The 27,988-nt window shown below is 47.8% G+C and overlaps 1 protein-coding gene across 2 annotated transcripts in view; it reads left to right on the top strand.

Moving 5' to 3' along the window:
• The first annotated feature begins 444 nt into the window (after positions 1 to 444).
• The window catches only part of Usp46 (ubiquitin specific peptidase 46), a 66,580-nt gene continuing 39,036 nt past the window's right edge, over positions 445 to 27,988 (top strand). The window contains exon 1 of one of the 2 annotated variants that reach the window (XM_051170258.1): positions 445 to 622. In XM_051170258.1, the coding sequence (XP_051026215.1) occupies positions 587 to 622 (36 nt within the window). In that variant the 5' untranslated portion in view covers positions 445 to 586. Of the gene's footprint in view, positions 623 to 3,028; positions 3,148 to 27,988 lie in introns of those variants that run through there. The other variant, XM_051170259.1, reaches the window with a different exon arrangement.

The raw sequence follows: 27,988 nt of genomic DNA, 5'->3' as shown, positions 1-27,988 counted from the left end.
GTTGGACTACGGTCATCCCTACACCTCAGATCCTTCACTAGTTGGCCCCTAACGCCCAAGGCTTGCTGGAGACCTGCACGAGCAAGGAGAGGGAAATCGGGAACCGAAGCCGCCAGTGTCCCGGGGGTGTGTGTCCCGGCCGGCGATCGGCAAGTGTCCAGTGCCCCCGCGCGGTCCTGGGTTCGGCGGGAAGGCCGCGCGCTGCTGGGTTCACCCAGGGCTGGCTTCGCGCTGCGACTGGCACGGAGCGGAACCCTGGGGCAGCGGAGCAAGAACGGCTTCCAGCGAGGTTGGCCGAGCGAGTCCGGGCGGGCGACGGCGGGAGCGTAGCAGCCGCCCCGGTTCCACGCCTACGGGCTCCGGGCTCCTCCTCCTGCCGACCGCGGCCCCGGCTGCGTAGCTCCGCCACTCCCCGCCCCGCGCCGCCGCCCCGCCCTCGCCGCCGCCCGGCCTCGCTCACCCAACCCCACTGCAAGCCGGCCCCAGGCCGCCTCGCCGCCGCCCGGCCTCGCTGCGCGCCACCATGGACAGTCCCGTTTTCCCCTGGTAAAGATGGCGGTGCGCGATCGCTGCAACCTTTAGACTAATGACTGTCCGAAACATCGCCTCCATCTGTAATATGGTGAGTGGCCGCCGAGCCTCCGGGGGTCGCGCCCGCGGCGAGCCAGGCAAAGAAAGGGAACCCCGGGCTGGAGCTGCTCACGCGCCGCGGTCGTGGGGGGCCCCGCGCGGCCAGAAGTTCCTGGCCCCGGGGCTGGGCCAGCTGACCGCAGTCCCCCGCCTCTATCCCAACCGGGGACCCCGAGCAGATCCCGGGGATCCCCAGGGCGGCCCCATGCCCCCGCCCTCGAGTTGAGGTACGGGCGGTGGGTGGGGGTGAAGGGCGCGAGGTGGCTGCACACCGATGTCCCGAGGGAGGACCGTAAGGGTACGAGCCCCGAGCGGGAGGACGCAGATTCTCCTAGTGCAGTAAATAAACCCTTGCTGGACTCCCTGACTGTCTCCTTTTGGAGTTCAGGCTCGATTGTATTTAAGATTCACTTTGCAACAGCAGTGCTTTTACCAGGAGAAATTGGATAGGCATAAAAGCTGTGAAAAAAAAAATCCAAGTGCAGAATCTGGTTAAGACCTGGTATCGGAAGGCATGGCAATTTGTTCTGGAGACCTCAGTTTCCCCACCTGCAGGAGAGATTGTGTGGCAGTAAATGTTTGCAGGCCCTGAGAGTGAGCCGGTTGTGGGTGTGAGGAAGTCTGCAGGGGCCATCCTGCCCCGCCTCCTCTCCACTTAGCTTGGGCACTGCCTGGTGTGTCACTGTTCTGATGAGGCGGGGGCGGGAGGCGTGCTACCCAAGCGGTCACTTTAATTGGGGTTTCCCCCATTACTTTCTAGTCCTGTTTAGTTTCCTCAGGACTGGCCTCCAGCCTTTGGGTCCCCTGGGTGTACTCAGCTGGTACCCCTACTTGTGAGAGCCTTTGGGAGGTCAGTTTGGGGTAAGGCGTTGCCTACAGTGTGGGTGTGTAGGTGTGTGCTCTGCCTACACTCCTTGAGTCTTCTCTCCCTCTGAGCCCCCTCAAACTGGAACACTGTTGGGTTTTTGCTTTTTTTTTTTTTCCTCGCCATTTTGGGGAATGCACCGCCCACCCCACCCCCAAGATAGATAGTAATACTAGCATCTAAAGGGAATCTGAGGAGGCCTGATTAAGAAGGTAAGGCGATCTGGCTGCCCTTCCCCCGTCACACAGGGCTTTACGTCTTCTGTCCCACATTCTGTTGGGAGATCAACACATGGCACAGAGCATTAAGGAAGCCATGTGTTAACTCAGGTGGAGTTGGGACCTGCTGGGGCTGGCTCCCGACTCTCAGCTCTGGCGGCCAGGGCCTTACCAGCCGAGCAAATGCAACCGTGATAGCTGCCCACTTGGTGGTACAGTTCTTCTTTGATGGCAGTGGCTCCTGCAGCCTTGCCATTCCCCTGTCTGGGCTTGAAGGCACAGGTTTCCTGCAGCTTCCTGTCCAGTGACATTAATGTGGCTGGATGCCCTGAGAAGACAATGCATTTCTTCTCAGTGTCTCTCCTGTGACCAAGTTCCTGGGGGTGGGGTGGGGTGGGATGGTGGGGACTGGGAAACCACAGTAGCTTCGGTGTTGCTTTCGCAGCCTGTGGGGGTGGCCTCGGGCCTACAGGCTCCTGAGGCTCAATGCCTGCTTGTAACGACGCTCTTGTCCAGTTTGGATTCAGTGATACCTCTCAGTATACAAGTGGAGTGGAGACTGGAGAGCTAGCATGTCCCAAAGGAAGTCGGCCTCGGGCTTATTCTTGCCCTTGCTGTCGCTAGGACTTCTTGGCACACCTGGATAGAATGTCACAACCTGCTTTCAGCAGAACTCAGCCAGAGAGACAAGCTTCTGGGAAGACGTGAGAGGAATGGCCAATACTATGTCAATAGAATCAATACTTCTTCTGGTGACCCCAAAAGGTACCAGTTAAGGCTCATATTCCCCCTTTCTCCTGAGGACCTAAACCTATTATTATCTTTCTGTTCAGATACTATCTTGGGCAAGTGAAGTGTTTGCCTTCTAAAGCGAACCTCTGGGTTCAACCGCACTTATGTATTTGTTTGTGGCGTGTGTTTTCGAGGCAGGGTCACGCTAGCCCGGCAAGACTTCCAGCGTGAGCTGCCTTAAGCATTAGATGACAGATGGGCTGTGCTTTATCCAGCCTTCAGGTCTCACCTTGAACACACACCTGCTGTGTGTCCTCCAGCAGCCTGCTCTGTGCCTTGGTTTTTGTTTGTAGAAATGGGCTGGTAATGGTGGCATTGAGTGAGTTTCTGGGGCTCGGAGCCTTCTTTCTCATTGTGAGGCTACCTTCCAGTCCTTCTTCTCCTAACCCAGAATAAGCAACCCATAGGGCCCTTTACGCAAAGCAGGCTGAATGACACTATAGAGACTCTGAGGGTGGTGACTGGAAACCCCGCCCCTTATAAAAAGCTGCTCAGGTCACTCGTGCCCCTCCCATTCTCATTTCCCAGAGAGGGCTGGTGATGTGGAGGCTGCCATCCCTCTCTCTCTCTTCTGCGCAGAGAGATAAAAGCTCACTGAGCCTCTCAGTGTAGAGTCCTGACGTGACCATGAACTGTTTCCAGGTAGGCCTCTTCTCAGACTCACTTCCTACTAGCCTCTTAGTTGAACTTTCCCATTTTCTCCTTTTGGTCCCAGCTGGTTTGAGGAGTTGTAGAGCAAGCCGGGATTGCTTGTTCGCATGCTTGTTTGTTTATATTTATTTACTCCGGACTGAGTGGCTCAAAATGGGGCCTTGTACCTGCTAGAGAAACGCTCTACCCCACACAAGCAACACACCCAGGCCGCTTCTTAGAAAAAGTAGGTATTCCGTCTGCTTTGAACATTTTCTGGTGTGTGTTCTGAAAGAGTTGTCTAAAGATACAATCTTGTTGGGGACCATACACAAACCAAAATCTAGCTCAGAAAGGCCAACTTCTGCCTTCCATTGAAGGAGAGCCCAGCACAGCTTAAAGAAGCCTGGCAGCCAGTGCTTCCGGAGATGGAGAACGAAGCAGACCATCCTCCTTTGCCTGGCTCACTGAGGTTTCCTTGTCCTTTGAAAGTTTAGAGCTGGTTCCCATTTGCTTCTTGTGACTGCCTCCTATAGCAATGCCTGATCAGCTGTCTTAGGGCAAGTCAGCCTGACCGCATGGCAGTGTGTGGCTGAAGATAGTAAAGCTTGTTTGGCTGGTGTGTTGTAATTTTGAAAATGCTTCAGCTGCCACCAGGCACAAGGAAGTGTCCCCTGTTGACAACCCTCTGCTGTTCAGAGCAGTGGATTCCACGCCCCGTGACTTGTCCTGGTGTAAATCGGCTTAAATCATCTCTTTTTCATTTTATTTGTTAGTAATGCTGTTAAGATGTGTCCTGGAGGGAGTGCCTGGATCAAGTTGTAGTTTTTTTTTTTTTGGGGGGTGGTGGTGGTGGTAGTGGTGCTGGTGTGGGACATGTAGTTTAGGGGTGGCGTTCTTTGCTTAGCCTGTGTGAGGCTTGGGTTGTGTTTGCAGGTGCTTCGTAAATGCAGATGTGAGTCCACAGCCCCAAGGAGCTCGGTGTTCCTTAGCTTGTGGCCTGATGTTGGAAAAGAAACAATTTCAGTGCAGTGCGATGGCTGCACGGATGGGGGTGAGTAGGATCTTAGACCTAGGGACGTGGTCTCTCCGATGAGCACTACTGGACACTTCTGTGGTATTCTCACACTTTCTACCTGGGGTTTTTACTTTTCCTGAGCGTGTGATCATAGTCAACGCCACTCAGAACTGAAGCTGTAAGATTGGGTGTCATTTCAGTACAGTGTTGGCTCGTACATCGCCAGTACAGTGCTGGTGGCCTTCGGTAAATTCTACTCCTGGGAATCTTAGTTTTTCTCATCTTGTAAAACTGTTTACTATATGTTAGGTCATGAGCCATTTCCTAGTGATTAGTATTTCTTAAAGTCTTTCCTCTCTTAATTGGCTCAGTCACTCCGGTTCCTACCTACCTTGCTTCAAGCCTTGTTGAACTTACCAGACATTGGTGGTTCAACATGGGCCACCCCAAAGATGTTTTCTGAGGCCCGTTTGTGTGCTGGATTTGAATCCTTTTTAAGTAGATGAAGTTGCTTTCAGATGAAGAAAAAGTAAAGCGAGTAAGCAAGGCACTGGCAGCAAAACTGAGGATTTGATCTTACGTGCATGAATGGGTGTCTCTCCGCCTTACAAGTGAGCTGGTGCCCACAGTGGCTAGAAGAGGGCGCTAGATTCCGGAACCAGGGATGCATGCAGTTGTGGGCTGCCCTGAGGTGCTTGGAACTGAACCCAGGTGCTCTTAAAGGACAGCTGCTGAGTTGTCTTCTCAGCCCTCAAACAGGACTTTTCTAAGAACAGTTAATTAAAAAAAAAAAAAAAAAGCCAGTCTCACAATGTGCTTGAAGAGATAATTTATTTCCGTGACTCGTGCATTCACTGTATCAGCTAGCAAAGGTTGCAGCTATGAATGAGGGTCCGTGCTGATAGTTGTTAGGTGTTTAACAAACACAGCCAGAGGTGAGGTGGGTTAATGTTTAAAGAAAAAACATCTCCTCTCCTGGCCTTCCAGGTCTAATATGCAGCAGTTTATTTTAGGTCAGACCTTGACAATTAAGTCTGCAGAATTTCTGTTTTCCCTGGACTCCTGGGGGAAGGCAAATTTGAACACCAATATTTGGCTAGAACCGAAGGTTGCAATACCTTTTCTGAGTTAGAAGCCGCGTGTTCTGCTCAACCATACACCAGGCTTGCTTATTCGTCTTCACTAGTGTGGGGGTCTTCATGTGTTTGGCTTAAAACTGAGACTATGCTTGAACTCCCATTGCCTTCACAGTTAGGAGAACTCTCTCTAGTTAGATGTGGGTCTCCTGCCCACCGGTATCTGAGCCTGGTCTTTGCGGCTCGTTAAGGTTTCTTAGGCATTAAGCTCTGGTGGAATCATCAGAAAGACGCCTCTTGCTGGGTTGAGCTCTGGTCTCCCTATGAAGCCAGTCCAAAGCAAGCTGACTGCAGGGGTCGCGAAACGTGGTACCTTTTAATCTGGCTAACTTGTGCGGTCAAAATACTTTCTCGCAAGTTGCTAACAGTCAACCGTCGTTTGTGGTGCTGCCAATGCTTGTTTTGGAGTTTTAAGGCCTTGGTAGCCTTCGGAGAGAAAATGTCCACAAATGAACCAGGAAAAACTTTCTTCACATTAATATGTCCTGTGTTATTTGCCCTCACAGCCACTATAGGCTTTTTGCACTACTGCTGCTGTTCTGGGTTAATTAAGGGACATTATAAATCCCATGCTCACCATGGTGCTGAGTGTGATCACGGGCAGGGGACCTGTTGGTTCCTAATGCTTTCCTTACCTCTCATTGGTCCATCCCCCCGCCCCCCTCCTACTACTTTCAGCCTTCACAGATGATAAACAAACTCAGTCCTCGGATTCCTCCTTAGGGTGGAGGCGAACTTCAGGCCTCCAGGTAGGTATGTGGAATAAGAGAGCAAGCTGCCAGCACTCCCCACCCAGGGAAGAGATGAGCTCTGACAACCAAGGTTGAAACTCCTCTCAAGCATCTTTACCTCTTCACTCCTCTCTCCAGACACTGTGGCCATTATTCCAAATTTGACATTTATCACGTGTTTCATGCTTTTTTTTTTTTTTTACTAGATATGTGTGCACTGAGAAACCAGATATCGTACTGGGTCTTGTGTTTTAAACAAACTCTGAGCTCATAGCAATCCCCTAATATTAATTAAATAATTCTGAGATTTGTTCATCAAGATACTCATAATCCTAGCTTATTTTATCTGCTGTATAATATTCCTTCAAATGAATGTGCTGCTGTATAGTCAATTTATTAATAATCATGGGAGCTTACTTTTTTTTTTTTCTTTTTTTGGGTCAATGCGTTTCAATGGTATAGACAGTTTTAAACTTGGCTTCCTGTGTAAATGTTTATAGTTTCTCTGTGGTAGATGTCCAGGAGGGGATTGCTTTGTCAAAGGAAATGGGCATCTCCTGCTGTAATATACTGCCAGATTGCTCTCTGAGGCGGTTGTAGCAATTTGCATTCTAGCCAGCGTGCGGGGGGGGGGGGGGGGGGGGGGGGGCGGCGGTGCTTCCATAGGCTTGCTGACACTGGATATTGTCAGATGTGGCATTTTGCCAGTCTATCTGATGGGTGTGAAATTGCATCTCTGTGGTTTAAACTCTTTATTCTTTACTAGTGGGGTTGAACATCTCACGTGTGTGTCATGCTGCGCTGTCTCTACCTCAGCAACCTCAGCATCAGTGTTGGTTTTGCCTGAACACCGGGCACAGGGCAGCCAGAGCAAAAGTCAGGGCAAGTGGGGAGACATCAAAAGACACCGTGGAAGGGACGACGTCGACTTGTTCTCAGGGGCGGTGGACACCAGTGGAGATGCCCTGAGTGTGGCAAGGACATCTTGGATCTGCTTCCGTGCTGGCTGGGCTCATTTCAAGCCCCATTTTGAGCTCAATCCCATGCTTTGTTTGAAGGAAATTGGCTTTGGTGAAAATCATGTCAGGCCTCCCTCCTCTGGCATGCACAGCTGCAAGGCCGGACTTGGGGGAGTTTTCCTGTTGACCCAGTTGCTGTTGGAAAGTCTCTTAGAAGCTGGTCTTATTCTAAAAGTGCATTTATTCGTCCTTTGGGTTAGGTTTTGTGCGTTGAAAGCCAGTGTCCATCAGGATTGGCTTGAACGTCCTGGTACAAGTGCAGAGTTCACGGTTACTCCAACCACAGCACTGTAGGAGTGTCACCTCAGGGAGCACAACAGCTGCTAAAATAACTTATAACTTAGTGGCTTTCTGTGTACCAAAGGAGGGAGACCACCCATGTGTTCTCTTCTTAAGAATCCAGACTCAAGGAGTCTGCCCCTGAGAGATTTTGAGTAAGCAGGGCCCTGGCACCTGCTCTCTGAAATGCCCACTTTCTTCTTACTTGCACTCCCCACACACTCCGAGGTCCACGAGTTGAGAAATACTGAGTTCCTGGGTAATAGCCCCGAGCTCTTAAAAATATTGTTTAGAGAAATTACCTGCCATGTGAGAGGTTTTTTAAAAATCAATGTAAAATTATTTAAGGTAATGATTTACTTCAAAGGCCAGACATTGTTGCCTTTCTGCAGTTGTGTTTCTTGATGTTAAACAATTATTACTTTCTCTTTCTCTCACAGAGATTCTGAGCCCTGGCCATGCATCACCTGCGAAGCCTTTAAAAGAAACTTTAAAAAATTAAGTCATGAACCCTCAACACAAATATGAAAAAAAAAAAAAAAAAAGTAACATATGCCATATACCTAAACATCTACCTTTCAGAGTTCATAGATATCAAAGTGTAGCCACATTTAGTTAAGTTGTTTTTTCAGATATGATGTCCAGAAGCCAACAGTCACCCCCCTTTCTCTTTCCTTTACGTCTCCTCCTAGAACAAACTATTTCTGTGGCTGCGGTGACATTCACCATTCACGCCACCGATTTGTGATTCTCTTGGCTGTCTGTCCGTGTTTGTGTGTCAGACCGTCCGGCCTTTTGCAACTCTCTGGCTTTGCTCAAGAACTAAAGCCAGTTTACTCAGTCCAGTGGCTTTGTGACAGTGCTCTTGGGTACGGCTCCATCACTCAATGTCTTCTTCAGAGGCAGGTTCGATCGCTTCTAAAGTACTCTGTTCTGAAAAGAGGGCCGCGGTGGACGCCCTGGCCCTTTCTTTGTACCCGTGTCTTTATTCTCTTTGGCTTAGAGTCCAGCAGTAGATGTGTCTCTCTTAGGGTATGCCATCTGCAGCTTATCAGGTGCTGTGTTTTGGAAATGGGTCTAGTGTGTCTCTTGAGGGTTCATGTGTTGGAAGCTTGCTTCCCCAGGGTGATGGTAGGACCTTTAAGAGATGGAGCCTAGTGGGTGATGTTAGGTCATCATGGACCACCCTAGGAAGGGACGGATGTTGTCTTAAGGGCTTCTGCCGAGCTCTCACATGAGTGGTCATGAGAGGGGGCCTTGATGGAGCAAGCCTGGCCCTTCCCTGGGCTCTGTGGCTTCCTGCCTCCCAGTATGATTGCTCCTGGCCACATGCGCCCCTGTCACTGTCAGGCATGCACACGAGTGAGGCTTTCACCAGAGCTCCTGCCATATGCTGGTTTGACTTTCAGCCTCTAACACTGTGTGCTTGGGGCCAGAGAGATGGCTTAGCAGGTGAAGGCGTTTGCTGCCAAGCCTGATGACTTGAATTGGATCCCTAAGACCCATCTGGTGGAGGGAGGAAACCAATTCCCAGAAATTGTCCTCTGATTCCACAGGCTTCCTGTAGCACTTGGGTTCCCCCACACGTGCACGTTCATGTGCACGTGTGCATAAACACACACACACACACACAATGGGTAATATAACATATAAAAATATGTTATACATATAAAAATATAATTTTAAAAGTATAAGCTAAATAAATCTTTCTTCCTTTCTCCCTCCCTTCCTTCCTTCCTCCCTTTCTTTCGTTCTTTCTTTCTGTTTTTAGAGGTAGGGTTTCTCCTTGTAGCCCTGGCTGTTCTAGGACTTGCTTTGTAAACCAGGCTGACCTCAAACCTGCCTCTGGCTCCCAAGTGCTAGGATTAATGATGTGCACCATTGTGCCTGGCTCTCTTTTCTTTATGAGACTCAGCCTTGGAGTATTTTGATATAGTAACAGAAAACAGAGCTATTGTCTGAGTATTCTGCATAGTGGTCCCGTCAGTGAGAATTTGGTACTCAGCTGATGAAGGGCCCTGCACTCAGTTTCTGACTGCGTGTGTGCACACGCGGGCTTGGTATGGGAATATTTCCTGCTTGGGAAATCTCAGAGTGTGTTTCCTCATCCCTTTCAACAAAAGCAAACAGCCAAGTCCCTCCTCTCTGCTTTCTTGGGCATCAAAGGAACTCCCCTGTGGAAGCAGTTGGCAAGCTGTACTGGCCTTGTGCATGGTGTTTTTTATAATTATCTCCCTCTGGTAATGACTTCATATCTCCCTTCAGTTTGCTGAATGCACAAAGCTCTTTTTGTTTGTTTGTTTGTTTGTTTCTTCAAGACAGGGTTTCTCTCTGTAGCCCTGGCTGTCCTGGAACTCTAGACCAGGCTGGCCTTGAATTCAGAGATCCAACTGCCTCTGCCCCCCGAGTGCTGGGATTCAAGGCCTGCGCCACCATGACCCTTTAAGCACAAAGCTCTTAATTTCTCAAGGCCTAAGCAGCCTCTGCTTTCCTTTTGACTTGCCACTTGTGCTTCCTGGGGCACATCCTCTGGCTTTGGGAGTAGTGTCCCTGGGGCTACAGGAGACAAATCTACTCCTTGCTGAGGTCTTATGGGTACAGATCCCCATTGTGTCTGTAAGACACACTGTTCAGCAGCTGGTGGCCTGGTCAGTGACATGCTCGTGTGGATAGTGGAAATTTAGTGCGGCCTCACCCCTGGAGGAAGCGCTACAGCCAAACAATGGCCGTTGAGAGAGGGAGAGTCAGTCTTGGCTCCCGGAAAGGTCATCCCTTCCCAAGCAGTCAGCCCTAAGCACATGTACGTAAGAGTAACACTAAATGGACTTAGTAGGTGGTGTGTGTGTGTGTGTGTGTGTGTGTGTGTGTGTGTGTGTGTACGTATGTATGTGCAACAATAATTATAGAAGAAAAGGTCATGAACTTGCGAGTAAGGGGAGGGGACATGGAGGAGTTGGAGGAGGAGAAGGAGGGGTAGAAATTATATAAATACAGCACTCGCGTATGAAATTCTAAAATAAAGAGATAAGGAAACAAGTAGATCGGTCCCTTGCCTTCATTCTAAGTGTGGGTGCTTGAGAGATGAAGGGCCCTGTCTCCCTGCTTCTGGGCTGTCAAACAGGCAGAGAGAAGCCCACAGCTCTCTCCTAATCAACTCTGCCCAGTAACAGGAGACTGTATGATTTATTCCCCAAGGCCGACTTCTGAGAGTGCAAGTGATGCGGAAGATGACTTTACGCCATCGGTCACCCTACTGTGCCTGGCACCTGAGCTTCTCAGGGAAACACCCTGACAGTGAGTGTCACTTAAATGCCAGGTTTCAGGCCACCTAAATAAGTGGAGGGGACTCTGGCTTATTGGTCTGAGAGAAGGCATATGGCGTGGGAAAAAATAAGTACAGTGACATTCGGAAACATTTGTGTGCATATACTGGGGTAAGGTACCTTCTATTCCCAATTCTTCTTCTTCTAGGAAAGAAATGATAGAGTAGGTACAATTCTTTAGGTCGCTAGCTTTTTTAATTTTAATTTTTATATTATATGAGTGGATGTCTGTGTATCACTGTGGCCTCTGGAGGCCGGAAGAGGGCTTCAGGTCTCCTAAGACTGGAGTTACTGGAGTTGGTTGTCAGCTGCCATGTGGATTCTGGAAACCAAACCCGGGTCCTCTGCAAGAGCAACCAGTGCTCTTACCGCCGAGCCATCTCTCCAGCCCTGGCCAATGTCTCCTAATCATATTCACCCAAACTTACTTTATATTTCATTTCAGTTGAATCTCAGAGAGCATCCTGAGGGTGGACCAGCCTGCGAGTGAGGTCTGGTTTGAGTTTCTTCATGCTGTTGGTTGGCTCTAAGAGCTCAGTGGTCCTCCCTTCTCACAGACTCCCTTCCCATCCATATCGCATGGGTGAGGAATGAGTTTGCTACCCTGGTCTATTGTGGGGCTCAGACGGACTCAGTTGTGCCCAGGGCTTCACGTGGTACCAGTGCGTTTTGTGACTGTGAACCTTTGAGTGTCTTTGCTTTGTCGAGTAGCAGAGGAGTCCAGACAGTACAGATCTCAGGGTCTAGTCTCTTTCTAGTTCAGCGATGCCAGGGCACACATCTCCGTGACTCTTCTGTGTCTACCCAGTAAGCACCTTTGCTGCAGGAACATGGCGGCACAAAGGCAAGCTTGTTGGGACCTCGTGTTGGCTTTAGTCAGGGATGGGAAAAGGTGGAAGGAGCTGTGGTTTTAGCCTGACATGTCATTAGGATGCCCAGGCTGAGAGCATGCAGCCATGCTGTGGGATCATCAGTTAGGATGCATTGTTTTCTTCATGGGCTGCTAATGAGGGCACCTGGTCTTTTGAAAGATACTTAGTCATCTGATGAGTGTATGCCACTCCTTTGAGTTCTTTGGTGTGCACAATTAGGTATTCCTAACTGGGATAATACATAAGTACCAAGTTTGTTTTAAGTTCCTTTAAATTTTTTCGTTTTGTTTTTTGTCTTTTTTTTTTTTTTTTAGTTATTGTTTTCAAGGCAAAGTGTCTCTCTGTAGCCCTGCTGCTGTCCTGGAACTGGCTCTGTAGACCAGGCTGTCCTGGAACTCAGAGATTCCCTCAGCCTCTGCCTCCCAAGTGCTGCGATTAAACATATGCGTCACCACGTCTATTGACTATAGCAGTTTTTCCTAATCTTTGGTTTTCACTGACAAAACTGTGAGGACCAACTTGTTCGGGTATCATGTTGTCAGTGGAGGCACACATCTGTGAATTGACCTCTTAGAAATGGTTTTGCATTGGTAACGTGAAGAAATGTTGCCAAAACTGCCAACCACCAGCCACATGGGCAGCTTGTGTACCCCTCAGCCTTGCCTTAGCAGGTGTCACACAGAAACCTCTTGGCCAGTTAGGGGCAAATGGCATCTTGGTATTTTCTAGTTTGCATCTCTTTTACTAGAAGTGTGCCTGAGGAGCTGTTGATACATGTAAGATAACTCAATCTCCTTTTGAAAGTGTTGCTTTTGGCAATTATTTTCAAAGTCTGTAGTGAAGCACATGCTTTATTTTTTATTTTCAATCTGTCTCAGACCCATTATTTTTTTTTTTTTGGTAAAATACTAAAAAAAAAAAAAAAAAAAAAAAAAAAAAAAAAAAAAAAGGATCGCTAACAAAACGGAATAACAAGCCAAAGATATGTAAAACAGAAGCCTCAATTTTTTTATTTTTTATTTTTTTATTTTTTTATGACTCAGCCTGACAGATGCAAAATTGCTCCTGCCGCTTGTGGTGGATGTATGTTTGCAGTTTCCGAGCGTGGCTGGGGGCTGGTGCTAATGCTTTCAAGTAACATTATTTTAAAGCACTGCTCACCCCTCCTTAACTTCCTTCTCTGGCCACCATCCGTGCTCTTTGGCAGGTGGGGAGACAATGAAGAGTTTTATATTTCTGCTTTTGCGATCTGTACACTGCCGATGTTTTCACTATATCAACTCCCTCTAATGGTGCCAGGCTGCCCTGGAAGGCTGTGGTTTCTAAAGGTGGCCAGGCAGCTGACACTCAGGCATGGTGACTCTGTTCTCCCCATGCCGGGAAGAGGTCTGCCTGCCTCATGGGTTTGCCTGCCTCATGGTTTTCATCGCAGACCTTGAGCACAGAGCCAGGGGTGGCAGACCGACAAAGAGGGAGGATGAAATGACCATCTGAGGACTTTGTTGAGTTGCCTTCGGCTGCTTCACCTGCCAGAACCCCTGGCAGATGTTCCTTCACAGGATGACTTTAGTGCCACCGTGTAGCCAGATGTCCCAGGGAGCGTTTGCCTCCTCAGGAGTAGACAAGACACTGGGCATCCGTGTGACAGTTGTCACATGAGATCTTGTTAGGGTTTGGGAATAACAGGGCCACTTCCAGGATCTTTTTAGTGACAGAAACTCATGCTGTCACGCACTTGCCATGATCAGCCTGCTTGTGGATGTCTGGCTGTTGAAGCTCTGATAAGTGCTGGGAAAAGGTTCTCCAACTGGAGCTGGGGTTGTAGCGTTTGGCCACCGCTGACCTCTGCTTCAGCCGAGACCTCATCTTGCCAAGTTATTTCCACTTCTTCAGCTTTGCCGTCCTCACCTCTTCTTTGCCCATGAGGTGGGGGTGGGGTGGGGCATGCCCATGGATGATTTATTGGCAGGGAGAGCTGGGTTCGGTGTTGCTTAGTGGCGCAGAAGCTCCGGGGTGATGTTTGCTAGCTCATAGCTAGGATGGTCATTCATAACACTCAGGGATGTGTCCAGTCAGCCGCCAGGAAACACTCCTGGCTAGCTGCCTGCTCCCTCCACTCATGGCTAAGGAAGGACTGAAAATGTGAATGAAGCCTTCTCTGGCCTGATTTCTGGAGACAGATGCTGTGGTTTCAGGTCCCTGGCTCAGTGAGCTCGGTAGCTTTCCCCCAGCATTTCCATGTGCAGGATGGGAGGACACTGCTTGGGCTTCCAGTGAGATGTGCATGAGCTTGCAGATGTGCCGTCCTTGGAGTAGTGAGTACTACACTGCCTCCTTCTTCATTCTCCCCAGTTTGTTCAGTGAGCAGATGTGTCAAGTTCTTTCTATGGAAAAGACTGCTAGGTGTTGGCACACGATCAGACCTAACGACTTTCTGAGGAGACTGCATCGATGGGTCTACTGTGGAGCTGGTGGACTTTTCTGTAGAGGACTAGATAGTAAATAGGCGAGATTCTGCAGGTCGTAATACCTTCATAACAACTCCACGGTCCCATTGTTCTCTCGGCAATGTATTCGCAATGACTAGCCGAGCGGTCACGGCTGTGTTCCAGTTACACTTTATAAAAATAGCTGTTAGCTCCGAGTAGCTCTGTGAGCTGTGATTTGCTCACAATGCATCTAGTAGAGCAACGTGTCAACTAGGAACTTACCATCAGAAGTTGGGATACATGGCGAAAGGAAACAGGGAAATATCTGAGAAGGAAGGGTCAAGGAATGAGTGACATCAAAGCCACACAGTGAGGTGGAGACAGACAGCTGGAGAGGGAGTGTGCCAGACAGGGTTCAGCTCTGAGGGATGACATCATGGCAGAGACAGTCCCCCTGCCCAGGGTTTCTCATCCCAACCTGCGTTTGTATCTTTCGAAGGCATGGTAGTTTTCTTTTCTGGGTTCCTTCTCCCCACGCCCCATTGCCCTGTTACAGAGAGATGACCTAGAGGTTTTGTCGCACCCCCCTCTATGTGTCCCCCGCTTCGTCACACTGTTTGTAGTATCTAGGCAGGAAGTTAGAAGTTGGAGGGGGTAAGATTGCACCTTAATTCATTATTTAGTGTTAGCTTGGATTACTCCATGGAATTCAGTTCTCTTTTTGCCTTTTTAAATTTTAACATAACTTCATTACTTGGGTAGAGGCTTTTGAAACAAGGAAGGAAAAATCATTTTTTTCCTTGTCAACATCTCATGTCCTGTTTCTGCAAGCCCTGGTGGTCCGTTTCCTTCAAGGAGGTTGTGGCGTTATAAAAAGGTTTTTGTTTTGTTGTGTTTTGTTTTTAATTTTGTTTTAGTCATGCCTTTGGCTATATGCTAGCATGTATGTCTGCACCATGCTTGTGCCTGAGACTCCTGAGGAAGCCAGAACAAGGGGTTGGATCCTCTGGGATTGGAGTTACAGAAGGCTGTGTGGTTGCTGGGAATCCAAGCCCGGTCCTCTGAAAGAGCAGCCAGTGGTCTCAACCACTAAGCCATCTCTCCAGCCCCCGATGACGATTTTTGTATAGAGGACTGGGGCATTTTCTATGTTAGGGGATGCCTCTGACAGAGGGTGTTCCTGCAGCACACTAATGTCTAGGCTAATGGAGAATTTCAGATTCAGTGAGAAGAGGGGGGGAAAATGGTGCAGAGTGATTGACATAGACACCCAACATCGTCCTCTCCCTTCCGCGTGCTGGCACACACCCGCGTGCACATGAGTGCAGCATTCCCCCCACCCCACACACTATAGGAAGAATAATTGTTCTAAGGATTAAAATGAGTAAAATGTGCATGAAGCCCTGAGAGAAGTGACTACAGTGAATGCCCCTCCCCTTACCTGTCGTCATTTCTGCTTACACTAAGGCGCCAGGCTCCTGATTCCTCCTGAGCCTTATTGGGGGGCCTTAGATCATTCCACAAACTTGGGCTGCATCCCGTCACTGGGCTGTGGGGTGCCCTTTGTTGCCAGAAGTCCAGGAACACAGTCCTTTTGAATGTCCCATCGTTCTATGGATATCTAATTGCTTTTTGGACATAAAAGTAGGGTTTTTCAAGCAATGTTCCCCGCCTCACGTCATCCGTTTTAACTCATGCTCTATAACCAATGCTCTCTTCTATGTGTGTTTTGATATGGTCCTCGGCCCTCCCTGGGTCCGCTTTCTACTTTGTATGTGGCGTGGGAATCAGATACATGAGCTGTCCTGGGGAGGTCTAGGGAAGAGCGTTTGTTTCCCTGGCCCTGGTCGTTGCACCTGTGGCGCGGTCTAGCTCACTTCCAAGGATGCCTCCCGGCCTCGGGGTTTGTGTTTTTAGCTCCAACATATTGCAGCAATGTCCTCACCGTTTCAGATAGACCTTGACTTTATCGTGGTATTGTTCTAATTATTTCTCTCAGGCAGCCTCCCTCCCCTGGAGCAACTCTAACTTGTGTTCCTTATAAACCGCTTTTAAGAGGAGATTCCTTCCTGTGCCATTCTGTACATTCGTGATTCAAGAGTTGTTTGTTGTGTGTGTCGGGAGCACCCTCAGTAGTCTCTAGAGGTGCTTTGAAAAGCCAGCATCATAGTTTTGTTGGAACCAGTCCTGGCTCAGGCTCGATTTTTAATAAAATTCTTCATATTGTTCTTCAGAAGGTTCCTGGTTTTCTTTCACCGGCCGAAGTAAGAACTTTGTTTCTTCTGATTCCAGATCTTGTGGTTTTTTTCCCCCCACAAGGATTGGCTCTTTGTTCAGCGTCTGGTTACACAGCATTTATATTTTCAGGGCCTCCGGTTGCCTGTTATGTTGGGCGCTGGCAGTAGGAGGGCAGGCTGTGTGGATAATAATGCCCTCTGTGATTGCTTTGGTATAATAACCCTGGCTGTGTGCCTTGCTTCCTGTCATCCTTTGGGATAGGGAGAGGGGACATCAGCACCAGCACCTCTGAGCTCCAAAGAGAGGTGAAGGGACGGAACACTCAAAGACAAATAAGTACTGACAGGAAAAAGCCAGCAGCCATGACAAATGTGCAGGCCTTAGCTCACTGGTTCAGGGGATTGGCATGCTCTAAACTGTTATTAAATGTGAATTTCAAAATAATGTCTCTTCATAGTAAAAAGTCTAGAGTTAAAAGAATAAAAAGAAAAACCCTCGGAGGTGGTTAGGAACACTTGTTACTCGTGCAGAGGACCCAGGTTCAGTTCCTAGCACCCATATGATAGTCCATAACCATCTGTAACTTCAGTTCTAGGGGATCTGATGTTCTCTTTTGACCTTTGTAGGCACCAGTACCCAAGGAGCACACATACATCCATGCAGGTAAAATGTACATGCATAAAGTGAATGCATCTTTACAAAAAGAAGAGAAAGGCCCTCTGTGACCTTCTCAGGCCTTACGCTGTCTCTGGCAGTGCCACTGATGTTTGCTTGAGTGTTATCCAAATGCCCCAGCTGCCGTGGAGGCTGAGGCAGGAGGCTGACTTGAGCCCAGGAGTTGAACTTCACCCTGGACAACATAGGGTGACCCTGTCTCAAAAACAAAAACAAACAAACAAACAAAACCCTACAAGCATTAAAGAAAACCCTCAATCCAAAAGCAAGTGTTCTGGAAATTTTCAGTAAAATGCAGGTGTTGAATGCAACAGCTTGGTTGGCTTTGATTTCCTTCCTCCTCAAATATAGAGGAGTATGGAACACATTGCAGGCACAAATAGGGGCAGCTGTGTCTTGACTTAACAAATGACATTTCTAGTTGTCCTAAATACACTGTTAATATACTGTGTTTTACTTATCATTTGTCTTGTACAGTTTTACCTAGAAGTTCCTGAGAAGAAACTTTACTTTAAAATTGATCTACAAAGAGCTGGGTGTGGTGGCGCACACCTTTAACACCAGCGCTCTGGGAGGTGGAGGCAGGTGGATCGCTGTGAGTTCGAGGCCAGCCTGGTCTACAAAAGAGTCCAGGATAGCCAGTGCTACACAGGAAAACTCTGTCTCCAAAAACCAAAAATCCAAAACCAAAACCCAAAACCAGTTCCCAACACCCACATGGCAGCTTATAACTGTCTGTAACTCCAGTTCCAAGGGATCTGACACAGACATACCAATGCACATAAAATAAAACTAAATAAAAATTATTTAAAAAATATTTAATTAGCTCGCGTCTTCTAATTTTTTCTGTCACAACCCTTGATGCAAGGACTATCAGAGACAGTGCCGGCTGATTGTCCCTTCAATATCTGCTTTCTATCTCTGGTTAGGCAATGACCATCTTTGCCAGGCTCCCTTGCAGCTGTGTGGTTCTGTGACTGAGACTTTTGGCCAGAGGGTTTATTAGCAAAAATATCCTTTGTAGTTCTTAAGAGCCTCCTTGTAAGGGGAGCCATCCATCTGCTTTCCCCCTTGGCTGTGACAGCGATTATTTGGTGGCAGGAGCTAAAATAGCCATCCTGGTTCCAAAGCTGCAAACAGACTCTTACTCACAACAAAGTGACGTGATATGAGGACTCCATGCCCACAGCACTGCAGGGCTGTTGCACCAGACCTGGATTGCATCTTGAACACTTACATGAAAGAGACAAATGAATCTCCATTTTGTGAAGTCACATACCCGAGTTGGGTCTTTGTTACACTCTCTGTATCTACCTGCATGAATATATCTATGTAATAAAGTAGAATTGCAGCTTTGAGGGACATGGTCATTTAAATTCTCGATTGACACCACCTAACTAACCTTTAAGTACCCATCATCGTCATCCCTCTCATGACAGTTGCCATCACGTCTGCCACTGTCCCATGGATATATTTACATTTAATGGCTGTAACCCCCAAATCTGTTGAAGAGGAAGATTCATGCTACCAAAGGAAAAAATGCTAGAATGTAAAAGCAAGAGTTTAGTTCCAAATGTCAATATCTGTTACATTCTGTATCCATGGAAACCAATCCCTGTGTGTCTATAAAGGGAACGGGAGAATGCGGAAGTGCTGGAGGATACCACCCATGCGTCATTGAACAGTACGTTGGGAGAATAGACAAACCCGTGTCCAAATTATCACGCACACAGTTGCATCACAGACATCCCTGACCACCCCTGTCTGTGCCCATCCGCATCACCTTCCGTCTAGCAGGTACTTTGGGCCTCTCACCACTGCGACTGTGGTATTGGGAAGGTTACCACATCATATATTGTTTATGGATTAGATCAGAGGTTAATGATCACTGTCACTTGTTGGCATGACTGTGCATGAAGAGATGTGGAGGGGTTGTATTAGTTTCTTCTTTCTGCTATGAAGAATTACCCTAGTGGCTAGAGAGAGGGATGGCTCAGTAGGCAAGAGGGCCTGCTATCCAAGTGTGAGGACCTGACTTTCCCATCCTAACATCCAAGCAGGAAGACAAGTGCGGCAGCTTGTATCTGTAATTCCAATGCTGAGGGATGAGGCAGGAAGTGGAATATCATTAGGGTTTACTGCCGGCTAGGCTCTAAGTTCAGTGAGAGACCCTGCTTCAAAGGAGTAAGGTAGCAGTGATCGACCATGATGCCCAGTGTCCTCCTCTGGCTTCCGTACGCATGCACAGAAGTATGTGTACCTGCACACACATGTGCAAGTATCTCTCTCTCTCTCTCTCTCTCTCTCTCACACACACACACACACACACACATACACACACACACACACACACACACACACACACACACCACAAACACACAGTTAATAACTCAGAAAGAGTAGCCTTATTTCTTACAGTATATGGCCAGGCTGCTCACCCTCCTGAGGTTCTTGGGTACACCCGCTTCCTGGCTTTTGGGGTTTCTGCAGGCTGCCTGTGTTCCTTAGCCTGTGGGCCCTCTGTCTGCAGGGCCTGGCGTGCAGTGTCTGTGAGCTCTGTTTCCACCATCTCCTGTCTTCATTCACTCTGACCTGTGGCGACACTGGCTACCCAGCCAAGTGCATCTCCACCTACGGAATACAGAAAAACCCCTGTATCAAGATCATTCAGTGATATGTGCCAAGCCCCCTTTGCCATGCACGGTAGCATGACAGAGCCCAGGCATGGGACGTGCACATCTGGAGAAAGCTGCCATTCTGCCAGCCGCAGTACTGGCCTGACAGAGAGAGGCTGCTCTGTGAAGAGTGCCCCCGAGGAGTTGGCCTTTAAATTAGGCTTGTAAAGTACAAGCAGGGCAAAGTGAGTAAGAAAGAACTTGGGAAACTGGGGACTAGAAGGCAGCTGTTGGTCTAGGCAGGAGAATGAGTGACAGGCGAGGTGAGCGACAACAGTGAAAGCCACCAGAGGGGTTTCAAAACGATTTTGTGTTTAAAAAGAACACTTCTCCTGCAGTGGTTGAGGGGTGCCTAAGGAGGATGGCAGAGGCTATGTAGGAGCTGGTGGTGATTTGCACGAGATCTTGCAGCCTCTTCTGGCTGCCACTGAAAAGGAAGTGCAGGGAGGGAAGAGACAGAAGAGTTTGTCGGTGGATCCCAGTGATGGGTGGGGACCGATGCAGCAGGGATGATGTAGGACCTGGAGGCTCCAGGCTGCTGCTGAGGGCAGGGCCATTTACAACACCGGAAAACACCAGAGGGGCGAGGTGTCCCTTCTGAGTAGATGGATGTCGAGGGCTAGTGGTGGGAAAGCCCTCGGGGAGCTGGAAGGGAAGGCCCCGTGGTGCTTCTGCTGGGACCCTGGAGAGAGGCCTGGCGAGGCCTCGGGCCATCTCTGAAAAAAAGCCAGCTGTTTACAAGTGCCCCTTATGGGGAGCTTCCTGTGTTTGTAGCTTCTTAAGTTGATGTAGGGGGGGGGGAGGGGGGCTGTGGGGAGATTTTTTTCCTGATGGGTGTGGGGATCGAGTCTAAGGGCCTTGCAAATTCTAGGTGAGATGTGGAGGTGAGGGAGCTCAGTCCTTACAGATGGCAATCACTGAACAGTGTTACTTTCCTAGGCTGCTGTGATTAATTGTATTATCTGAGTGGCAAAACAAGCCACATTTACTAGTTTTTTGAAAACCAAATTTATTTATCGTTGATGGATTTATTGTTGTTGTTTGTGTGGAGGGACACGTGTACCACACTGCCTGGGTGGGAGTCAGGGGACAGCGTTTCTGAAATTTTTTCTCTACTTGCATCTTTACATGGGTCCTGGAGACCTCACGCGGGTCACCAGCCTTGCATGTCAAGTGTTTTACCTGCCCGGGCTGTCTCGCTGGCCCCACATCGACTCACTTACTGTTCTGAAATCCAAAGCATTTTGTGGAGGGCCACATTCTTGCTGGCGTTCCAGGCATTTCCATGGTGGAGGCTAGAGCAAGCCTTGCCTCTGTCTCTTCCTCCATCCGCAAGGCTTCTGACGTTGTCACACGGTCTCGCTTTGCTCTGCCTTGTTTGTGCTTCCCCTTCAAAAGCCAGTCGGGAGCATTCCGAGCCCCCTGGGTAATTTAGAGCAAGCCGCGTTCTATTTGGCCAGCACACGTGTGGACTGACACCTTCTCACTGCCCTTAGCCGTGTGAGGGGATGTCTTTGCCAGTTTGGGGAATTAGAGCAAGAGTGTCCATGGTGGACTGCTATTCTACCTATGTGCACAGGCATATGCTGCTAAGTAGTGTTTTGGTAAACGGTGGATCGTATTTACATTCCATACGATTATGATGGAGCTGAGAGATTCTTACCACTTAGTGTTGTGTGTGAGAGACTTCTCCTGGGAGACGTAATTCTCCATCCCTCCCTTTCCTCTTCCTCCCCCATCTCTACATGTGTGTGTGTGTGTGTGTGTGTGTGTATGTATGTATGTATGTATCTTCATATGTATGTATATATGCACATACACAGGTGTGTGTGTTTGTGTGTGTGTGTGTGTTTCTCCCAAGAAAGGAACCCAGGACAGACCTAAATAATGATTGTAAAGAAGACTACCTTGGTGAGCCAGTGACTTTTTAGTGGCCTTCTTAACGAGGGCATGGGTGAAGGGTTACTTAGAGCAAGTACAACTCAAAAGCAACTGCGTCTGGGAAGGGGTAAGGTCTCATGGGAGCTGCAACTGCGGAGCTCTCCACACACGACTGGCCGGCTGTGCAGCCGGTCCCAGAGGCTCCTCTCTGCAGTCACATTGGTCCCAGCCTCCTCCCGCAGCAGGTGTTTTCTGCGTCTGGAGCTCTGGAGCTCATGGGGCCTCATGAACCTTGCAAGGTTCAACTTCCCCGTGGGTGTGATGTTCGTTTACCCCTGAGTCTTGCGCACCTCTCCACGCTCTTCTGGAAAGAACATTTTAACTTGGACGACACTGTTGCAGTCGTAACAGGAGAGTGTGGCCCGTTCCTCACTGTGACACACTCCGCGTCTTTGTAGTGACATGTAGAAACGGACCCATCGCCTGTTATATGAAAGTACAAACGCTATTATGCAGGGCACAGAACACTTGGTAATAATGATAATAAACAGCTAAGTAGCTACATTATAGACTTATTTCACTGTGCTTTGGGCTATTTCAGAATGCACTCCATTTATAAAACGTTTCCTGTAGTGTACACTGCAAGACCACCAGCAGCCCCTCATGCAGCTCCTGCTTATGTGGCTCCTTAATTTTATTTGTTTATTTTTATGTGTATGCGCATGTACTTGACTTTGTTTATGTGCTCTATGTAGGTGCGGGAGCCCCCGGAGGCCAGTAGAAGGGTTCAGATCCCTGGGACTGGAGTTGTAGATGCTTGTGAGCTGCTATGTGGGTGCTGGGAACTGAACCTGGGTCCTCTGCGAGAGCAATGGGTGCTCATAAGCACTGGGGCATTGTTGCAGCTCTTTTATGTGCCTTCTTCTTCTTTTTAAAAAATTTTTTATTTATTTGTATGAATGTTCTGTCTGCATGTACACCTGCATGCCAGAGGAGGGCATTAGAGAGAATAGGTGGTTGTGAGTCACCATGTGGTTGCTGGGAATTGAACTCAGGACCTCTGGAATAGCAGACAGTGCTCTTAACCACTGAGCCATCTCTCCAGCCCCCTTATGTGCCTTCTTGATCTCACCATTTTCTCTTGCACTTGATTTGATCTTCTGTTTTCTTTGCCATGCCCCAAGAAGCAAGAAGGAATAAGTTGTTACACACACACACACACACACACACACACACACACACACACGCACGCAATGCACCTTTCATATAGCCTAGGTAGGTGGTAAGCTGTACTTTGCAGGCCTCTGTGTATTTCTCTATGATGTCCATTAATGATAAACATGGCCTAAATAACACATTTCTCAGAACACGTCCTCACCTCATGGTTAAGAGAAGCGTGACAGACTGTAAGTGTAACAGTGTGAGCAGGCTGGGTGGTGGTGGCGCACGCCTTTAATCCCAGCGCTTGGGAGGCAGAGGCAGGTGGATTGCTGTAAGTTCGAGGCCGGCCTGGTCTACAAAGTGAGTCCAGGACAGCCATGGCTACACAGAGAAACCCTGTCTCAAAAAACAACAACAACAAAACAAAACAAAAAAAAAAAGAAAAAAAAAAAAAAAAAAAAGAAATAACCACTGTGATGTGAGGAACAATTGTACTCTATGATGTTGGAAAGCAGTAACTTTCTTTTCTCTTTCTTTCTTTCTTTCTTTCTTTCTTTCTTTCTTTCTTTCTTTCTTTCTTTCTTTGTTTTCACTTTGGTACCTAAGAACAATTGAAAAGAAGGAGTTGCTAGTTTTGGATCATAGCTTCAGCAGTGCTAGACCATAGTGTAGCTGCGCAGAGCAGTTCACACTGTGGCTGCCAGAAAATGGAGAATAAGGAAGGCAGGAAATGGCCAGGAGAAAATGCTGCCCTCAAAGACATGCTCAGTGACCACCACCGCCTAAAGTTCCAGAACTAAATTGTGATCCAGCCTCCATGGTGCCACCACCTGGGCACCAAGACTGCACCGCATTGGCTTGTGGGTGACTCCTTATATCTAAACCAGCACAGCTCTAGCACACTGTAGGAATCGCCACTTCAGGAAGTGACGGACAGAGCTGTGCTTTGGTGGAGAGTGGGTGGTTGAAGAAAAATGGAACGGAGTGAAAGATAGTTAAAAAATAGGACGTGAAGTTGCTGGAGAGCAACTCTGTCATGTGACTCATCCACATGGATGCTGAAACCTCCGGGATAACGGCAAATGCAGGTGAGTCCTCTGTGATTGGGAGCCGCTGAGGAGAGAAGAAAAGGGCTTTGGCCATGGACTTCAGGAGGAGGAAGTTGACAAGCAAGTGGCGTTGTGTGGCCCAGCCAGCTTCTCTTCCTGGCTCTTTCGCAGTCTTGTGTGTAGGGCCGAAGAATAAGCGAATTTGAATGGAGAGGGCAGGGGGCAAGTGTTGATGTCAGAGGAGAGTCAGGCCTCATTATAGACACCAGCTATGGAATTCTCTCCTGCACTATGTGGGTGACGGTCCTCCCATCTGTGTGGGCGGGCACTGCGTGACCTCAGGGTCTCTCTGTGCTCAGTACAAATTGTCATCCTCATTCTCAGCCTCCCTTTCCACAAATAGCAAAATTAGTGCTAAGATAGGCAGGACCATGCGCGATCCAAGAATTTACTAGCAAAAATCATGTGTTAATTTCTCTATATTGGGGGCTGGAGAGATGGTTCAGCGCTTAAGAGCACTGACTGCCTTTCCAGAGGTCCTGAGTTTAATTCCCAGCAACCACATGGTGGTTCACAACCGTCTATAATGTGCTGTAATGTGCACTGTATACATAATAAATAAATCTTTGGGCCAGGTGTGAAGGCACGCGCCTTTAATTCCAGCACTTGGGAGGCAGAGGCAGGTGGATCACTGTGAGTGCAAGCCCTACAATGGACAGCCAAGGCTACACAGAGAAACCCTGTCTCAAAAAACCAAAACAAATACATCTGTCTATATTGCCTTTTTTCATAAATGAAGATTTAATGAGACCTAGTTCCAGCCTCTGTATTTTGTATCAGACATTTGTCCTGATCTCTCTGCCATGTATTCTAATTTTGCTTGGGAAAAAAAATGGATGTAGGTCTATTTAACACCCATTATTTCCATTAATTTATGGTTTAGAAATATAGTGTTTTAGCTGGGTGATGGTGCATGCCTTTAATCCCAGCACTTAGGAGGCAGAGGCAGGCGGATCGCTGTGAGTTCGAGGCCAGCCTGGTCTACAAAGTGAGTCCAGGACAGCTAAGGCTACACAGAGAAACCCTGTCTTGAAACAAAACGAAATCAAACAAACAAACAAACAAAAAGAAAATGTTGGTATTTTTGTCTGTATCATGAACTCCTGCTGTAGTTTGGTCCGTTATTTCAAAAGTTCAGCTGTGTTATTGTAGAGACAGTGGCTCCCTCACAACACTGAAGAAAAGGCACTGGAACTGGCTCGTATTTGAGCACTGAGTCCTAGAATGAGTCCTAGAGTGCTGGACATCACATGGGCACATAAGAGTGGGGAGGAAGCGCCTGGCATACTGCTATCCTTTTTTTTTTTTTTGCAATTTTTTACATATACAGTTGTATCATTACACATATATACAATAAACTACTTACAACAAGAAGAACCACAATCAGGAATTTTTATATATATATATATATATATGTTACATTCTTAGTGTTTTGACTATTTATTTGGCAACCTTGAAGAAAACATCTTTTCTATCTTGGTGAGTCTAAAATTCTGAATGTAAATCAGCATCTATCATATCTTATTTCTATCCACTTAAAACATCTATCTAGGCCTAAAAACATCTTAACCCCTAAACAACTAAGCTGAATTGTAAAACTAAACTATCTGGTCTTTAACCCCATCAGAAACTAGAGAAGGAATAAAATTAATTACCTGAGTATACAGGGAGTGCAGGTTAGCAGCTTCCCAAATGAGAAGATGGCAGAGACAGTTTGCTGCCTGAACAGTCACCCCAAATTCTCTGTAACATTGGAGCATCATCCTCAGCCTGCTGGCCCAGTGTATCTGACAGACAATTTGTGAGGCAGGAACTATTGAGAACTTGCTGCTGTTCTATTTGCTTGGACTCCAGTTATTTCCTACCTAATGTGTGCTTTGGGACAAGTGACCATTTTGAGTGGTTCCCAGTCTACTTCTTGGCCATGTCTTTCTTGAGGAGGAGGTGATAATCATATGAGTTAAGATTCTACAGCATTGGCAGCTAAAGAGATAGCTTAATGGTTAAGAGCACTTGTTGTAGAGGACCTGGCTTTGGCCTAGCACCAACTTCGTGACTCATAACTACTCCTCCCCTTTCCCTCCCTCCCTCCCTCTCTCTCATTCTCCCTCCCTCCCTTTCTCTTTTAAGATGTAAGATTTATTTATGATGGATATAGTATTCTGCCTGCATGTACATTTGCGTGCCAGAAGAGGGCACCAGATCTCATTATAAATGTTTGTGAGCTGGGAATTGAACCGAAGACCTTTGGAAGAGCAGCCCGTGCTCTTAACCTCTGAGCCATCTCTCCAGCCCCTCATAACTATTTTTTTAAACTCAATTTTAGGGGATCTGACACCTTCTTCTGGTACCAGTCATGCACAGAGTACACTGAGTCACAAGCAGGCAAAACATTCATATACATAAAAATAAATAAATGAACATATAGCATTAGAAATCTTGTAAAGATTTATTCTGTATGTGTGTGTGTGTGTGTGTGTGCGCGTGCATGCACGCATACGCGCAGATATTTATGGAATCAAGAAGAGGGCATCAGGGATCCCTGGAGCTGGGGTTACAGGCGGTTGTGAGCCATCTGACTTAGGGGTGGGACCCAAACTCAGACCCTCTGCAAGGTCAATACACACTCTTGATCACTGCATCAGACTCCCCCAGGCCCAGGAGCGTTACTTCCCTGCTCTTCACATAACTGTAAAAGGTAATGCTACTGGGCCTGACATGAACTCTGGTGCCCCATATTTGACCACCTCCCCTTGGTGGGGAGGCCTGATGGCACTCAGAGAAAGAGTAAGCCGGCTACCAAGATGAGACTTGATAGCCTATGGCCATATAGTGGGGGAGGAGGTCTTAGACCTAGGGGAGGGGAATAGGGTGAAAGCAGGAGGGAGGAAGGAACGGGAGGATACAATTGATGGGATAACAATTGAGTTGTAATCTGAATAAATAAATTAAATAATAATAAAAAAGAGAAAATAATGAAAACAACAACAACAACAACAAAACCACGTAACTTTCTCTGTCTCTTGAATCCTTGCATCTCTGTGCACTATGAGTCTTCCTCAATAACCTGGGCAGTAAAAGGCCACAGATGGTGGGGGAACAGCATCAGCAAGGGACTCAGATCCTACCCACTGCTCCTCCCATGCATGGGCTCTGTACTCACAGGCCAGTCACATGCAGGTCGGAAACGCTTTCAACATCTCTTCTGTACTGAGCGCTCAGACTTTGCCCTTATTCTCCAAACAATACAGTGTACCAACCATTTCCATAGCATTTGTATTATACCAGGCATTATAAGTAATATAGGAAAGACCTAAAAGACACAAGAGGATGTGTATATGTAGGTTATAAGCAACTATGGAAAGGAGCTGAGTGTCTTTGCAGGGACCTGGAACCTGCTCCTCATGGTCAGTGATGACTGTTCCTGCTGGGAGTGAGGTTTGCTTGTTTTAACTTATCAGCCAGCTCATTCAGATCTTAGGGAGAAGTGAGCATCTTATCACCTGTGGCTGGCCCCAGCTAGGGCGTCATCACTTTTTTTTTTGATGGAGAGGCTCTGTGCAACATTTGGATGAGATTGAGCCTGATTCCTCAGTTTAGCCCTTAGGAATTTGTTAAAAGGCCGTGGTCCAGCTGGTTCAGCAATAGCTATCAATTGAAGGCCCAAGAAGCTCGTAATGGTTGAATCTACAAGGCCGGTTATCCCACCTGGTCTTCTGAATCCTGAAGAAGTAGGCTGTAATGCCAGTGAAGGGATAGACTTGCCAGCAAAAGCGAGAGCAAGCAGGCGTAGACAGCTAGCTTCCTTCTTTCGTGCCCTTTACATAGGCTGCCAGCAGAAGGCGTGGCCCAGACTTTAAAAGGTGGATTGAGGGTGGATCTACCCACCTCAAAAGATCTAGATTCAAAGTGGGTTTTCCCCACTGCTAATGATTTAATTAAGAAAAATAAAAGCCCTCATAGGTTACCCAGCCTCTTGAGTTTTAAGTTAATTACAGACGTAGATTACTGTGAATAGTCGCAACTACTGTTCTTAGTTTCTATGAGCAACGTGAGGATAAACTATACGGTCCCTGGCACATAGACGGCACAGGACCTGTTCTATGCTGCAGTGTCACCAGGCTTAGCAATTTGATGCATCTGACAGCTGTCGGGTACCACACTGGGTCTGTGTGTTGTGTGTAATATTCTCTGGACATAGAGACCTTCTCAGTGAGACCGTCCCCGAGTGCTGTACTTAAAGGTACAGTTCCCCAGCCTTTACAGCTAGCAGGCCCTCAAATTACCTTTCCAAATGGGTGGTGAGT

Source organism: Acomys russatus, chromosome 28 (assembly GCF_903995435.1).
Source record: "Acomys russatus chromosome 28, mAcoRus1.1, whole genome shotgun sequence".
In the NCBI taxonomy this organism is placed as follows: domain Eukaryota; kingdom Metazoa; phylum Chordata; class Mammalia; order Rodentia; family Muridae; genus Acomys; species Acomys russatus.
The sequence above is the reverse complement of the archived record's forward strand: the minus strand, read 5'-3'. Positions and strand labels throughout refer to the sequence as shown.